The 14,862-nt window shown below is 46.3% G+C and overlaps 2 protein-coding genes across 4 annotated transcripts; one reads left to right on the top strand and one right to left on the bottom strand.

Annotated features, from left to right (window-relative positions):
• The first annotated feature begins 299 nt into the window (after nt 1-299).
• Nucleotides 300-9,087, top strand: H2AZ2 (H2A.Z variant histone 2). Of its 3 annotated transcripts, none has more exons than XM_072777213.1 (5): nt 300-432; nt 1,885-1,962; nt 5,069-5,182; nt 7,098-7,227; nt 7,883-8,212. In XM_072777213.1, the coding sequence occupies exons 1-5, from the start codon at nt 430-432 to the stop codon at nt 7,942-7,944; spliced, it is 387 nt and encodes a 128-aa protein (XP_072633314.1). In that variant the 5' UTR covers nt 300-429; the 3' UTR covers nt 7,945-8,212. The 3 variants fall into 3 exon arrangements, with proteins under 3 accessions (XP_072633314.1, XP_072633313.1, XP_072633315.1); XM_072777212.1 differs by lacking the exon at nt 7,883-8,212 and adding an exon at nt 8,627-9,087 and having other exon boundaries at nt 323-432; XM_072777214.1 differs by lacking the exon at nt 5,069-5,182 and having other exon boundaries at nt 326-432.
• A 2,322-nt stretch (nt 9,088-11,409) lies between these two features.
• LOC140605134 (large ribosomal subunit protein eL37) lies at nt 11,410-11,796 on the bottom strand. The gene has a single exon (XM_072777215.1). The coding sequence runs from the start codon at nt 11,765-11,767 to the stop codon at nt 11,474-11,476; it is 294 nt and encodes a 97-aa protein (XP_072633316.1). The 5' UTR covers nt 11,768-11,796; the 3' UTR covers nt 11,410-11,473.
• Between the last annotated feature and the right edge of the window lie 3,066 nt (nt 11,797-14,862).

The raw sequence follows: 14,862 nt of genomic DNA, 5'->3' as shown, positions 1-14,862 counted from the left end.
CCCTGCTCGCGGGCCGTGCTCTCATTGGCTGACTATCCAGCCGTCCGCCCTTATTAGCCCGCCCCTCCGCTCTTCGGGCAGGAGTCGTGGCAACAGGCGGACAGAGGTACGCGGCCCCGCCCTCGCGCGCGCACACGAGCGCGTCAGTGTTGGGGCTGGAGGCCCCGCCCCCGCGTGCCGTGTGCAAAAACAAACAGCCGTTAGGGAGGAGGTGCCGGGGGCGGGGCCTGGCTAGAAGGGGGCGCGCGATTGGGCGGTTGCCGGGGTTCAAACCAGCAAGGCGAGCGGGGATTGGCCGGGGCGGCGCGAAGCGGGCACCGGTTATTGTCCGGGCTCCGGCGGCGGCGGCGGCGGCGGCGGCGGGGGTGGTGGTGGTCTGTGCTCCGGAGCGGCGGCTCTGCGGGAGCGAGGGCGGGAGCGGCCGAGACCATGGTGAGGGCGGCGGCCTAGCGGCCAGGGTCGGCGCCGCTACCTGTTGAGGCGGCCCGGGGCGCCCGCCCGCCCGCCCGCCCTGGCGCCGGCGAGCAGCGAGGGGAGCGGGCCGTGCGGCCGGCCTGCGTCCCGGGCGGGCGGCGGGCTCTCCGCTGGGCCCCCGGGCAGCGCCGCACACCTGCGTCTCTCCGCCAGCGGCCGCACGGGAGCTAAAAATACCAGCGGCTGCGAGCTGTGGGCTTGCTGCGGAGCCGCGGTCCCCCGGGGCCGGCGGGCAGTTGTCCCGCGGGCGGGAGCCCCTCCGTCCTGGGCGCTAGGGACCAGGTGTCCGGCGGCAGGTGTCCCGCGGGCGGGAGCTCCTCCGTCCCCGGAGTAAGGGGGCAAGTGTCCCACAGGCCGGAGGGCAGATGGGGGAGACGGCGAGCAGGTGTCCAGCCGACAGAGCTCCTGCATCCGGGGGACAGTGCATACCTGCACTTCGTTTGTTGAAATGGCTGCATATTTTCCCTTGCACCTCTGTACCATGCTTTATTTGTGAACGGTCAGATTTTTTTTTTTTCTGTCAGTTGATAGAAATTTGTTTAACCCTGTTAGTGTAAACTGGAAGGCCCTTTTTTTTTAATTCTCAAATATACATAACAAAATTTGCCATTTTAGCCACTCTTCCATGTCCAGTCAGTGGTATTAAGTACGTTGTTCTGCAACCAGCACTGCCAGTCATCTCCAGAACTTTCCTTTCTTCCCAGAGTGGAACTCTGTACCCATTGCACACTGACTCTTTGTTCCAGCCTCTGGCAGCCCCCCTTCTACTCTGTCCCTCTGGTTTTGACCAGATGCTCCTGTAAGATGCACTGACAGTATTTGTCCTTTGGGGTCATGTCCTTTATGGGTCCATGTCAGAGCAGGTGCCAGAACGTCCTCTTTATAGCTGAGTACTAGTCCATTGTGTACACGTACTGCATCCCCTACCTCCGCAGACACGGCTTTTTCTGTCTTTGGGCTGTTGTGAACATGCACGCACATCACATTGTTCTATTCTGTGGGGAGAGACCAAGGGTGGGATTGCTGGGTCATGTATTTCCATGTTTACATTTTTGAGAGTTTTCTTTTTTAAGGTGCTTTTTTTTCTCTCCCCAACAACTAATCTTCTGATTATTTCCGTGGAAATGATGTATTTTAACTGTTTTTGTTTAATCTCTTTTTGTTTAATCTCTTAAAAATACCTTATTATGAACTATTTCCAATGTAAAAATTATAGTCTTGATGGCTTGACATATTTATGTAACTTAATATATGGTGAAATAACACGTGTATATTTGAAATTGAGGAAGGAGATCATGTAGTTTTTTAAACTACCTTAAGTAAAACTGGCAAAAATTATTTTCCAAGTGTTTTTGAAATAGCATCTTCCAACTGGAGCTTTTTTTTTTTTTTTTTTTTTTTTTTACTTAGGCTGGAGGCAAAGCTGGAAAGGACAGTGGGAAGGCCAAGGCTAAGGCAGTATCTCGCTCCCAGAGAGCCGGGCTACAGGTAATTGATGCTCTCGTCATTCACTATTAAAATTAGTTTCTTGGGATGTTTGGGTGGCTCAGCAGTTGAGCATCTGCCCTTGGCTCAGGGCGTGATCCCGGGTCCAGGGATTGAGTTCCACATCGGGCTCCCTGAGTGGAACCTGCTTCTCTCTCTGCCTGTGTCTCTGCGCCTCTCTCTCTCTCTCTCTCTCATGAATAAGTAAATAAGTTTCTTTACTGTTGTGAGGACCATAGATGTTATATTAATTACAAAAATGTACTTGTACTCCTGGCCTTTTAATGAGATTGATTGATCAAAATGTAAATCCTGGGATCCCTGGGTGGTGCAGCGGTTTGGCGCCTGCCTTTGGCCCAGGGCGCGATCCTGGAGACCCGGGATGGAATCCCACATCGGGCTCCCGGTGCATGGAGCCTGCTTCTCCCTCTGCCTGTGTCTCTGCCTCTCTCTCTCTCTCTCTCTCTCTCTCTCTGTATGACTATCATAAATTTAAAAAAAAAAGTTAAAAAAAAATTTTTAAAAATGTAAATCCTAAAACAACAGTCTTTTAATTTGTATTCTAAATGAGAACAAGTCATGAAATGACCTTAAGTGAAGTCTGTGATTTTGCTTTTAAAATCTGTTACTTCTAGATTGTAAGTATTTCCTGGTTCTTTTGTAAATTGTATAATGTTAAAGTAAGTCTGCTGTGGTTTTTCTTTTGGAGAGGTATCTGTAGTGGTACGTAACTCTGAGGATGAGACAGAGTGTTGGGTAGAATAATGAACTATTCGTTAATCCTTTTAATGTCTCCCCAGTCACTTCAGTTCGAGACTCTGTGATATACTCAAAACACTATTTTATCAAACTTTATGTATTTTAGTTATTGTAGCTTTAATCCACAAACTCAAAATTTTCTGAATAAGAATTACTCCCTACATATAAGAGACCCTTTTTAAAGGAAAGTGTGAAGGCCAGACTGTAAGGTGTGGACTTTGATCCCCTTGGCAGTGGTGAGTCACTGAAAATTTTGGAGCAAGAAGATGACATAATCCAGGGGTACTAAAGGAAGGGGATGGAAGGTACACTTGATGGTAAATTCTGTGTTTAGAGCATCTTGTAGATCTCTGTGAAGATGTTGGGGGGAGTGGGAAGATAGCAGAGGCTGTTCCCATGCCACAGGTAACACAGACATGAGCCAGAGCGGGGCAGAAGCAATGGGAGCATGTGTGTGTCCCCCACGAGTGGAAGGGGAAGCACAGGGTTGAGCGGCAAGACAAAGATTTGTCTAAGACTCAGAACCAGAGAGTCAGAGGAGTTTGTGTTGTTGGAGGAACGGGTTATGATGTAATGAATTTCAAGTGAGTAACTTGAAGTTCAGAACACCCACCCGAAGATGTCCACGAGTGTAGATTTGAGCCCCCTTTCCAAGAGGGAGTGATGAAAAGAATTACACATATAAGTTCAGGTATGTAAAATTGGCAGTTCACGCCATGGATGTTTGCTATATAGAGCATGAGAAAAGAACATGAGGACCCAGGTGCACCCTGAGAAGCACAGGGTATTTGAGTCTGATAAAGAAAAGCCTGGGGATCCCTGGGTGGCTCAGCGGTTTAGCGCCTGCCTTTGGCCCAGGGCGCCATCCTGGAGACCCGGGATCGAGTCCCACATCGGGCTCCCAGCATGGAACCTGCTTCTCCCTCCTCCTGTCTCTCTCTCTCTCTCTCTCTCTCTCTCTCTCTCTCTCTCTCATAAATAAATAGATAGATAGATCGGGCTCCCAGCATGGAACCTGCTTCTCCCTCCTCCTGTGTCTGTCTGTCTGTCTCTCTCTCTCTCAGATAGATAGATAGATAGATACATAGATAAATAAATCTTTAAAAAAAAAGAAAAGCCTGAAGCCCACCCTAAGGCGGCATTAGAACTCTGTAATCTCTGTAGCCTAGGAAGAAATGGAATTGGAAGCCCTAATTTAATGTGTGAGACAAGCTGTCTGCTTGGAGGAGCTCAGGATTACTTAGTGAACGAATGTAAACAAAATACCATGCTTTTCCTCTGGAAGGATTTGATCTAGAAATGGCTAGAATGGATTTGGCAAATGGATTTGGCAGTTCAAGTTCACCACTGACTCTTGACCTTCAAGGATGTTTGGCAAAAGCCAGGTTTGGAATGCCTGGGTGGCTCAGCGGTTGAATGTCTGCCTTTGGTCTGGGGTGTTATCCTGAGTCCCTGATCAAGTCCCACATCGGGTTCCCTGCAGGGAGCCTGCTTCTCCCTCTGCCTGTGTCTCTGCCCCTCTCTGTGTCTCTCACGAATAAAATCTTAAAAAGAAAAAAAAGAAAAAAAGAAAGGGTTTCAGCATTTCCACTGAAATTTTGCCGTTGAAGGGGCGTCTGGTGGCTCAGGTGGTTAGACGCCTAACTCTGGATCTCGGCTCAAGTCATGATCCCAGGTTATGAGTTCAAGCTCTGCATCAGGCTCTAGGCTGGGTGCAGTGCCTCCTTAAACATGAATAAATAAATGAGTTAATGAATGACTCTTGCTTTTGGAAAGGAGGGGTGTAGGGATGGGGTATGGGGGGGACTGGCAGGAGTTCAGGGGCACAGCACTGGGACCTCTGGGAGCTGAGGAGATTCTTAGAACAGTGAGGGAATGGTGTTGGCTTTTCCTAACTATCAGATCCCCTCTTGAACCTGAGCAAGGAAGGGTGGCGCTGGGGTCCAAGGAAGGTGGGAGTGGAAGTCACATGAGGCTGTTCTCTGGATAGATGACCCCGACACAACTTAAGGCCCCATGGGACGAGCAGTGGATGCCACACCACGTGGTTTCTCTGCAAGTTGCCATGACACCCCGTATAGAGAATTGATTCCTAAAAGCCCGTGGTGGTTCCTGGCACTGTGCCTTTTCTCCGCTCTTCAGTAGGGTAAACGGCGTGAAGATGTGGGGTTCCTTTCCAGGACACACACAGGTCTAGGGACTGCTCTTTGCCAAATAGGTTTGACCTCTGATGCATGCAACCAAATTTACCTTCTCTCCTGCTTTCCCCTGTTGCTCCACCATGCATCATACTAGGTAGAGTGATGTCAAGACTCTTAGGTGCTTCCCATTCTGATGGTCTGTCTTTCAGTTTCCCGTGGGCCGCATCCACAGACATCTGAAGACTCGCACCACCAGCCATGGAAGGGTCGGTGCCACGGCTGCTGTGTACAGCGCTGCGATTCTGGAGTACCTCACTGCAGAGGTCGGCAAAGGGGTCTGTTGTTCATGGGGTTTGTGGGGGTCTGAGGGGCTGGAACCCGTGAGTCAGGGCTTGAAACAAAATGATACATGTACTTTAAGCTGCATCTTGCTGGTCCTAGCTGCCCAGCACTGGGGGCAGAGGAACCTTCATGTACTCACGTTTAAAGTTCAGGCTAGGGGAAAAAAAAAAAAAAGTTCAGGCTAGGGTCAGTGACCCATAGTTTAAGCGATGTGACAACAGAGTGTACAATCCTTTCAGTTCTAGAGTAGTAGTGAAGGGAGCCCTGAATAATACATATCACTGCGATGTGATCCTTGTGAGGTTAGACCAGAATCTTCATGAGTGAAGATTTGGGGTGGGGTCAGGGTTTGCCACTGTGATGGTACAGCTTTAAAGATCATAGTGATAAGGAATTTGGTAAAAGACCTTATTGGTCCTTTTGGTTCTCTGGGGGGTCGTATGCCTAAAATGCTGCATCTTGGTCAGTTTGACTTCTCAGGAAGAAAAGTTAATTCATTCTTAAGACTTGGCTGATGGATTAGCACTGCCTCCGTCCAGCCCCATTCAGGGCTCTGAAACTCCTTTAGCCACATCCCAAGCTGGGGCATTTGTTAGAGTAGCAGGTGGTGGCAGTAGTCAAGCGGGTAGACCCGGGGAAGGTTCTTCCCCAGCAGAGACATGGTTGAGACTGAGGCTGAAAGATAGTTGTTGTTGTTGTTGTTGTTTTTAAGATAGGAGTTTGATGTGTGTATTGTCACTGCTGTCATTTCGTGAACCTTGACCCCCAGACAGTGTCAAATCTGTTAGGTCCTGAGCCAGGCAGTTAGTGTGGGTGACGCAGAGCCTTTGTCCCCCTCTCTCCTGCAGCAGCTCACACCAGTGTGTGTGTTTAGTGGCGGACTTTGGAGAGGTGTACGTTTAATTCCTTCACTCGTGGGGAGGCTCTGATTGTTCCAGATACTTAAGTTTGGGGGTTTAGTCACTAGAAGTAAAGAAAACACTGGAATCTAAGGTCAGGGATAATCATTTATCACCCTTGGCTTTGCACTAGGATCACTTGGGGAGCCTTCAAAAGATGCTTGGATGAGGCCTCCCCCCACAGAACATCCAGAGTCTCTGGGGCAAATGAAGGGGGTCCTGGTGGTTTTTACAGCATGCTAGTGGCTTCTGATGCACACCAAGGCTTCCTGCCACTCTATCTCAGTGCGGCTCGTGGAGTTATTTTTGTAGGACTTCCATCAGAGGGTTTTTTTTTTTTTTTTTTAAGATTTATCTATTTATTTATGATAGACACAGAGAGAGAGAGAGAGAGGCAGAGACACAGGTGGAGGGAGAAGCAGGCTCCATGCCAGGAGCCCGATGTGGGACTCGATCCCGGGACTCCAGGATCGCGCCCTGGGCCAAAGGCAGGCGCCAAACCGCTGAGCCACCCAGGGATCCCTCCATCAGAGGTTTTATAATGCTTGTATAGTCCGTGGAGGCAAAAACAAATTAAAAATGAAGTTTTATGGCCAGTTGGGATTTTGAGATTCTTTTAGTTGAAATTCCCATTCTAGAATGAAGGGCTTCTAGTACATTGCCTGCAGATTATAGGGCCCAGTGATGTTAAAAACTCTGAATTAGAAAGTATTTTCATTATATTTTTAAACTTTTCCACAAGTCGTAAGAAAGAAATTCCAGCCATTAAGGACTCTGCACTTGGGGATCCCTGGGTGGCTATAAAAGGACCCAATGGAGTAATGAGATTTCTCTAAAAGCATCAGAAATGTAAGAAGGAACTGGTGTTGTTGGTTTATGTATCTGTTGTGTGTCTTGTGTACAGATGCTGCAGGAATCTTTTTATCTATAATTGCAAGTCTCTACTGATTTTCAAATGCTTTGCCCTCTGATGTGCTCTCTCACACGTACCTTGTAGGTGCTGGAGCTGGCAGGTAACGCTTCCAAGGACCTCAAGGTAAAGCGGATCACTCCGCGCCACTTGCAGCTTGCAATCCGCGGTGATGAAGAATTGGATTCTCTCATCAAGGCTACCATCGCTGGGGGTGGTGCGTATGATTACCTCTTCAGCCTCTGTCGTACTGTCCTTTCTAACGACATATTTCAGATCAGCGATCCAGCACCTGTGAAGTTGGCTAGAACACACACAGGCTTAGAGTCCATCAGTGTGGGCTCCATTACAATTAAGGCTTCTGTTGGTCCTGACCTGAATACATAGTCCTCCTTTGTAGCCACATACAGGGCTACTTTTATTTTAGCAAGCTCCTTGTCTGAATCTCATATATGATACTTACAACTTAGTGTTTAAAATATTTCTCATACGCTTTAACTCTGTTAAAAATGACCTTGAGAAACTGCTGAGGGTGAGCCCTTGAAACCCAGGGCTGAGGTCATTGAGCATTTCAGGGGGAGTGTAGGTGTGATGTGAGCTGTGGTTCGAAGTCTTTGCTGGGTCACCTTCAGAGAACCTTCTGGAAGCTGTGATGGGTCTTGCCCCCAAACCAAAAAAGCACTGTTTTGCATAGTTTTAGGGGGAGTTCCCAGACCCCAAGAGAGGGAGCCTTTCCTGGGTGTAGGTACAGTCACAGGATCAGCGTGTGAAAGGGGACGTTATGGAATTTCATTTCTGTGTGGTCGCTGTCCATGGAGACACTGGTAAGCGAGAGCCAGCGCGAAGTTGTTGATCTGTGCATTTCCTTCCAGGTGTGATCCCGCACATCCACAAGTCTCTGATTGGAAAGAAGGGACAGCAGAAAACCGCTTAGAGCATTGTTTTACCCAACCCCTTCCTCCCCGTCATTGTACTGTAACTGGGACAGAAGAAATAATGGGGATATGTGGAATTTTTAAAAGAGGCGGATGGAAAAGCATAGACAATTACTGTAGACGTGATAAGAGATATTTGTACGTTCTTAGGCTCAAAGTTTGATAAAGTACCTTTCCATGTGGCAGCACTTGTGTGTTGATTGGCTAGGTTTCTCCCGTGTGTTTTATACAAAAATGGAATTGATAAACCATTTTTTACAAAAATAATTTGTCTCAAAACTGCTCTGTTTGTGATGGGTTGGAAATATTTTGGTCATACTTTGAAATTTCTTAAATTTCCAATCAGTTATCCTATATTCACAATTTTAAAACAGATATTGGGACTATAGAGTCTCCTATTATTATGTAAATCTTAGGTGGCTCTCCATCTGCAGTATGCACTGTTATTTTACCCACAATGAAGGAAAGAAAAACTGCCAATTAAACCATGGTATGCCAGCAATTAGGAGATGCATCCCAATTCCAGAGGGATTTGAGGATGAAAATGTACATTTAGAATTGATGAAATTCTAGTGGGGATAGTGGAATTGCTTTGAATTATTTACTGAGCATTTATTATGTGGCAGGCCCTGAACTAAGTGCTTTAGTAATTGAGAAATTCTGTTACACCCATTTTTAAAGGTATGGAAACCGAGGCTCACAGAAGTTCCTGTTCTCTGGAAGCCATTTATCTCGTAGACCGGAGACTGCGGGGCTGGGATACATGCTTAGATTTGGCTGACTCCACAGCCTCCCTCTTACCTGGGATTAAAGTTAAATTTATCAGAGTTTTCTACTTTTACTTAAACTTCCAGCTTTTAGTGGTCTTTTATTGCTACAGTAACACTCAGCAATTTGTGCCATATTTTTGAAACTATTTGACTTTGTTAGTTTCTAAGTAACTTGTAAGATTTAATTAATGTACCGATTAATGGTCCATCAGAAAGTTCTATTTTTCTGCTTGGAAGTCTTCATTAAAAAAAGAAAATTTCTAAATGTTTTATAATGTAGCACTATCAAAACAAAACTCTCATTTTTAAAAACTTATTTTTATTATGGAAAATTTCAAAAATACAGAAAAATAAAGAGAATAGTATAATGAACCCCGGTGTACTCCTCCGACTTCCAGCAGTTATCCCGTGGTCAGCTGCGTTTTACCTGGATGCCCCTCGATCCCTCCTCCCAGTGGATTATTGGTTTGAATCGTGTTTGAGCATGATTTATTTTCACATCTGCATACCTGCTAAGTCTAATGCTGGGGCAATTTGGTCCATAGTCACAATCTTATTAACACAGCATTTGATAGATCAGGTCTCCTCAGTATTCAGATTTTCCTATCAGCTGTTTACCGTTGGTTTGTTTGAATCAAGATCCAGACATGTTCTGTATCTTTTTTTTTTCTTTTAAGTCCTCCCTGCCCAGTGTGGGGCTGAAACTCACAACCCTGAGATTGAGAGTCGAGCACTCCCGCAACCCCACCAGCGGGCGTCCCAGCATGTTTTGTATCTTATGTTTTGTTGATGCCTCTTGTCCCTTTTTAATGTATAAGCTTCTCTTCCCTGTTTGTTTTTCTTATTTAATTTTTGAAGAAACTGTTGTTTTCCCTACAGATTTTACTAAATACACCCAAATGATATTTAGATGTTCTTCTGTCCCCTGAATTTCCTATATGTGGACGGATCTAGAGGGGTTGGTTTTTGCTGCATTTTGCTTTGTCACAAAAATAATTTATAGGTGACACTGTGTAGCTCCCGTCGGACCACATCAGGGGCACCTAAATGGCTGCATGAACACATATGGGTCAGGTGTGCCAGCCCAGTCCGTGCACCCTGCAGACACCGCTGCTTGTCCCCAGGAGTCCTGGACACTCTAAACCATCCCTACCCAGTCGCAGGTTTGTATTGGGGATCAGATAGGGGACCCTCTTGTGTTCCTTCTACATCTGGAATTCTGTACATTGCTTTTATTCTCTTTGATTTACAAGGCGGGATAAGAAGATTTCAAATTCTAAAAAAAAAAAAAAAAGAAAATTTCAAATTCTGATCGAATCATCTCAGCACATACTTTGAAGTTTCTACATTGAGAGGGCCAGCAGTTAGATCTGTGTAAAGTCTTAGTCGTTTTTAGAAGGCCAAGTAGCAACAGAAAAGAAGGCAAAATCATCAACAGAGAGTAATAGGGTCTTTTCCTAGAGTTTTCTAGAGAATTGCTTTAGATACCAGCTGCTTTTCCTTTTTTTTTTTTTTTTTTTTTTTTTTAAGATTGTATTCATTTGAGAGCAAGCATGAGCAGGGGGACGGGCAGAGGGAGAGGGAGAAGCAGACTTGCCCCTGAGCAGGGACCCTGGGATCATGACCTGAGCTGAAGAGGGGAGATGCTTCACCAACTGAGCCACCCAGGCGTCCCAAAAGCTTTTCTTTAAAAAGGGAGTTTTAGGGCAGCCCTGGTGGCTCAGCGGTTTAGCACCGCCTGCAGTCCGGGGTGTGATCCTGGAGATCCGGGATTGAGTCCCATGTCGGGTTCCCTGCATGGAGCCTGCTTCTCCCTCAGCCTGTGTCTCTGCCTCTCTCTCTCTCTTTCTCTCTCTCTGTCTCAATAAATAAATAAAATCTTTAAAAAAAATAAAAATAAAAAGGGAGTTTTATATTAAAAAAATAAAAGACCTTCAAGGCATCTGGAGGGCTCAATGGGTTGAGTGTTTGACTCTTGAATTCAGCTCAGGCATGATCTCAGGGTTGTGGGATTTTGCTCTGCATCGGGCTCTCTGCACAGTGTGGAGTCTGCTTCTCCCTTTCTCTGTGCCCCCTTCCCTTTCCCTACTGCTCTAAAAATAAATAATAATTTAAAAATTTTTAAAAGACCCACTCTAGCATCTAAAGTTTTTTAACTTATAAAGTTTTATAAACTAGATTTATGTACAGTGTGGGGGCACAGTGTGGGTGGAGGGAAAGAAACAAGCAGACTCTTCAGGGCTCAATCCCACAACTGAGATCACGACTTAGACTCACATGCTCAACTGACTGTGCCACCCAGGTACCCTATAATATGTAAACTTTTAAAACCTACTTCGACACCTGTATTTTACACAGTACAGCCCATATGCATGCCGTAACACCTGAAGAGGATTTCTAGAAGAGGATTTCTATAAGAAATGAGAGGTAGAAGGTGAGTTTTATTTATGTCCTGAGGAGGAAGAGCATTTATATGGGGCCTTACGTGGCCTGAAGAGTATCTGATCTGAAGTGGAAATGAGAAACATCCTACTACTGGCTTTGGTGCCGATTATGGAATTTATCGTGATCCTTTTTTATTGAGGTAGAACTGGTAGACAACATACTAGCTTCAGATGCACAGCATGATGACTCCATATTTGTATATATTGTGACATCACCACAATTAAATGCAGTCACCACACAGTATTGTTCTTTTTTTTTTTTTTTTTTTACTTTTTAAAACCAGAACGTTTATTTTGACTAATCGTTGAAATCCTTAAGATGAACTGGATGCTGCAACAGCTGCCCTCTTGGGCTTAGGTGTCGTTCCTTCACGGAATCCATGCCTGAATCTGCGGTATACAATTTTTAGGTGCCTCATTCGACCGGTCCCAGTGGTATTCCGTCTTTTAGCCTTGGCACTCCAGTTATACTTTCTCTTCCGCTTGGCAGGGTAGCCACACTTGCCGCAGGTGGACTTCTGAAGGTGGTAGGCCTTAGAGCCACAGCGGCGGCACAACGTGTGCGTCTTATTGCGACGCTTTCCGAACGATGACGTCCCCTTCGTCATCTTGTTTCCGCGGCAGACCCCAAAGAGCCACAGTATTGTTCTCAAGCTGTCATGCGATGCATGACGTTGCCAAACCTTACTCATAAGTGGAAGTTTGCACTTTTCAGCCTCCTGCACCCACCCTGCCCACTCCCTACCTCTGGCAACCACCAGTCTCTCTGTGAGCTTCATTTTTGGTTTTACACATTGCCTTTTGTTTTTAAGATTTGATTTTTGTGTAACCTCTACACCTCATGTGGGACGTGAACTCACGACCTGAAATCAAGAGTTGGACTCTCAACAGACTGAGCCAGCTGGGAACCCCATGTTTTTGTTTTTTGTTTTTTTTTCAAATTATTTGTTCAGCTTTATTTGGACTTGAGAATCATGACATTGATGCTTCAAGAAGTTCCCCCAAATAATATAACTTTTTTATCAAGAAATACAGGGGATCCCTGGGTGGCATAGCGGTTTAGCGCCTGCCTTTGGCCCAGGGCAGGATCCTGGAGACCAGGGATCGAGTCCCACATCGGGCTCCCTGTATGGAGCCTGCTTCTCCCTCTGCCTGTGTCTCTGCCTCTCTCTCTCTCTATCATGAATAAATAAAACATTTTTAAAAAAACAACAAAAAACAAACAAATACAACTAATCGGGGCAACTTAGTGGCTCAGGTCAGGACTTCCGGTCCTGGGATCGAGCGCCCCACATCCAGCTCCCTGCTCAGTGGGGAGTCTGCTCTTCTCCCTCTACACGCCTCCCCCTTTGCTCACTCTCAAATAAATAGAAATCATTTTTAAAAAATACAACTAATTGAGAGGGAAAAAGCCAGAAATCCTACCTGTAAACTATTAGAACTCCTAGGGTGCTCCCACTCCCGGTCTGGACTCACTAAATACAAGGAAGGGTGAAAAAAAATGCATGTACTTAGGCTTTAAAAAAATTTCTCATTCTTTCACTTTTTTTTTAAGATTTCATTTTTATCTATTCATAGACACAGAGAGAGGCAGAGACACAGGCAGAGGGAGAAGCAGGCTCCATGCAGGGAGCCCCATGTGGGACTCAATCCTGGGATTCCAGGGTCACGCCTTGGGCTGAAGGCAGGCACCCAACCACTGAGACACCTGGGCATCCCATACACCCAACATGGGCCTTGAACTCAGAACCTAGAGATCAAGAGTCACACGCTCTACTGACGAAGCCAGCCAAGTGCCCTCAATTAAGTTTATTTGGCATGGAATTGTATGAGAGTTCTTTTTTTTTTTTTATGAGTTCTGTCTATATTTTGAATATTAACCCCTAATCAGTTAGATGGTTTGCAAATATTTTCTCCTATTGAGTAAGTTGTCTTTTTATCTTGTTGATAGTGAAGTGGTTCTTTTTTGACATGTTATGAAAAATTTTTAACAAGTACAAAAGTTAAAATCATTATGCAGCCAATAATTCTTATTCCTCCATCCTAGAGTCTACAATTAATATTTTACTCTATTTCTTTCATCATGTGATTATTCATTTAGGGGATGGCTCTCATTGTCTGATGTTTGTGCTCTGTCCTAGTATTTCCTATTAGAGGTGAGAAAGTGTTCTTTAGCCAGATCATGTGGGGGTTTTTTGTTTGGTTGGTTGTTTTTTTTTAGGATTTTATCTATTTATTCAGTAGAGACACAGGCAGAGGGAGAAGCAGGCTCCGTCTATGGAGCCTGTTGCAGGACTCGATCCCAGTACCCCGGGATCACACCCTGAGCTGAAAGCAGCGGTTTAACCGCTGAGCCACCCAGGCGTCCCAGATCATGTGGTTCTAGCAGATGACTGACAGGTTTGCAGGATCTAGGGAAACAAGGTGCCACTGGGATATGTGTGCTGAGTTAAATCAAGGGCTGAATGTGTTTTAAGGACATTTGCTTCTTAGGTACATGAATCAGATTTTGAGCAAGATTTGTTACCTGCTTAGGAGGAGCTTCAATTTAAAGTAATTTCAAAGCACTTTTTTGTGCATCTTCTGCTTGGCCCTCAGGGAATGTGCATTGCCTCAAGGTGGGTCCACACAGCCATCTCCATCCTAGGCTGAGGTTTTAGGGCAAACAGGCGCTGGAAAGGGTGGGGCTATGTGAGTTGAGGGGTATCTGGCATCCATTTCTCATTTGCTTTTTTTTTTTTAAGATTGATTTTATTGGGCAGCCCGGGTGGCTCAGCGGTTTAGCGCCACCTTCAGCCCAGGGCGTGATCCTGGAGTCTCGGGATAGAGTCCCACATCGGGCTCCCTGCAGGGAGCCTGCTTCTCCCTCTGCCTGTGTCTCTGCCTCTCTCTCTGTGTCTCTCATGAGTAAATAAATGAAACCTTAAAAAAAATATTGATTTTATTTATTTGACACAGAGAGAGAGAGAGAGAGCACAAGCAGGGGGAGGAGCAGAGGGAGAGGGAGAAGCAGGCTCCTCTCACTGAGCAGGGAGCCCAATGTGGGACTCGATCCCAGAACCCTGAGATAATGACCTGAGGCAAAGGCAGACACTTCAGCAACTGAGCCCCTCAGGCACCCCCGTTTCTCAGCTCTTGGTTCATAAGGGTTGATTCCCAAGGGATGGAGCCAACCTGAAATGTGTCGAAATAGGCTTTTCCAGAATTTACCAGTTACTCAGCCAGCATTTCTTAACATACAGAGAGAAAGTTAATTTGTGGTCGGGTGAGGCTCCAAGCTTAAGAGTTCTCGTCTGTAAACAGGGAAGGTCACTGCACATTTTCTTTGAAAACTTTGCACATGCCTTCTGTAGATTTGTCTGTAAGCCCCTAAGTGAATCTGGGAAAGTGAAGAAATCCAGGTTCATGGACGTTCGCTAGCTGGCTCCGGCTGCCACACAGCTAGAGTTTGACCTGAGGCCCGGTGACTGCAGGCCCAGGCCCTGGGGACGCAGAGGGCACCACCGCATGCGAGGGGTCACGGCCCGCCCGCAGCTGTGCAGGCGCTGCCCCACGTTGTCCCGCCTTGCTTGGAGCTGTGTACAGAAAATGTGGTTGACACAAGTGTCCATTGCTGGGAAGGCCAGCATCCGCAGGGCCTCGAGTCCTCACAGCCCCCAAGCTTCCACTCACTCCCGTGTCCATCCGTGGCAGCAGTTCTCAC

The sequence above is a fragment of the Canis lupus genome, chromosome 15, assembly GCF_048164855.1.
Source record: "Canis lupus baileyi chromosome 15, mCanLup2.hap1, whole genome shotgun sequence".
Taxonomy (NCBI): domain Eukaryota; kingdom Metazoa; phylum Chordata; class Mammalia; order Carnivora; family Canidae; genus Canis; species Canis lupus.
The sequence above is the reverse complement of the archived record's forward strand: the minus strand, read 5'-3'. Positions and strand labels throughout refer to the sequence as shown.

Coding starts and splice junctions, on each gene's coding strand:
- H2AZ2 (XM_072777212.1), top strand. Junction 1,963..5,068: donor CCCAGAGAGCCGGGCTACAG/GTAATTGATGCT, acceptor TCTGTCTTTCAG/TTTCCCGTGGGCCGCATCCA. Junction 7,228..8,626: donor GGCTACCATCGCTGGGGGTG/GTGCGTATGATT, acceptor CCATTTTTAAAG/GTATGGAAACCGAGGCTCAC.
- LOC140605134 (XM_072777215.1), bottom strand. CDS start 11,767: ATGACGAAGGGGACGTCATCGTTCGGAAAGCGTCGCAATAAGACGCAC.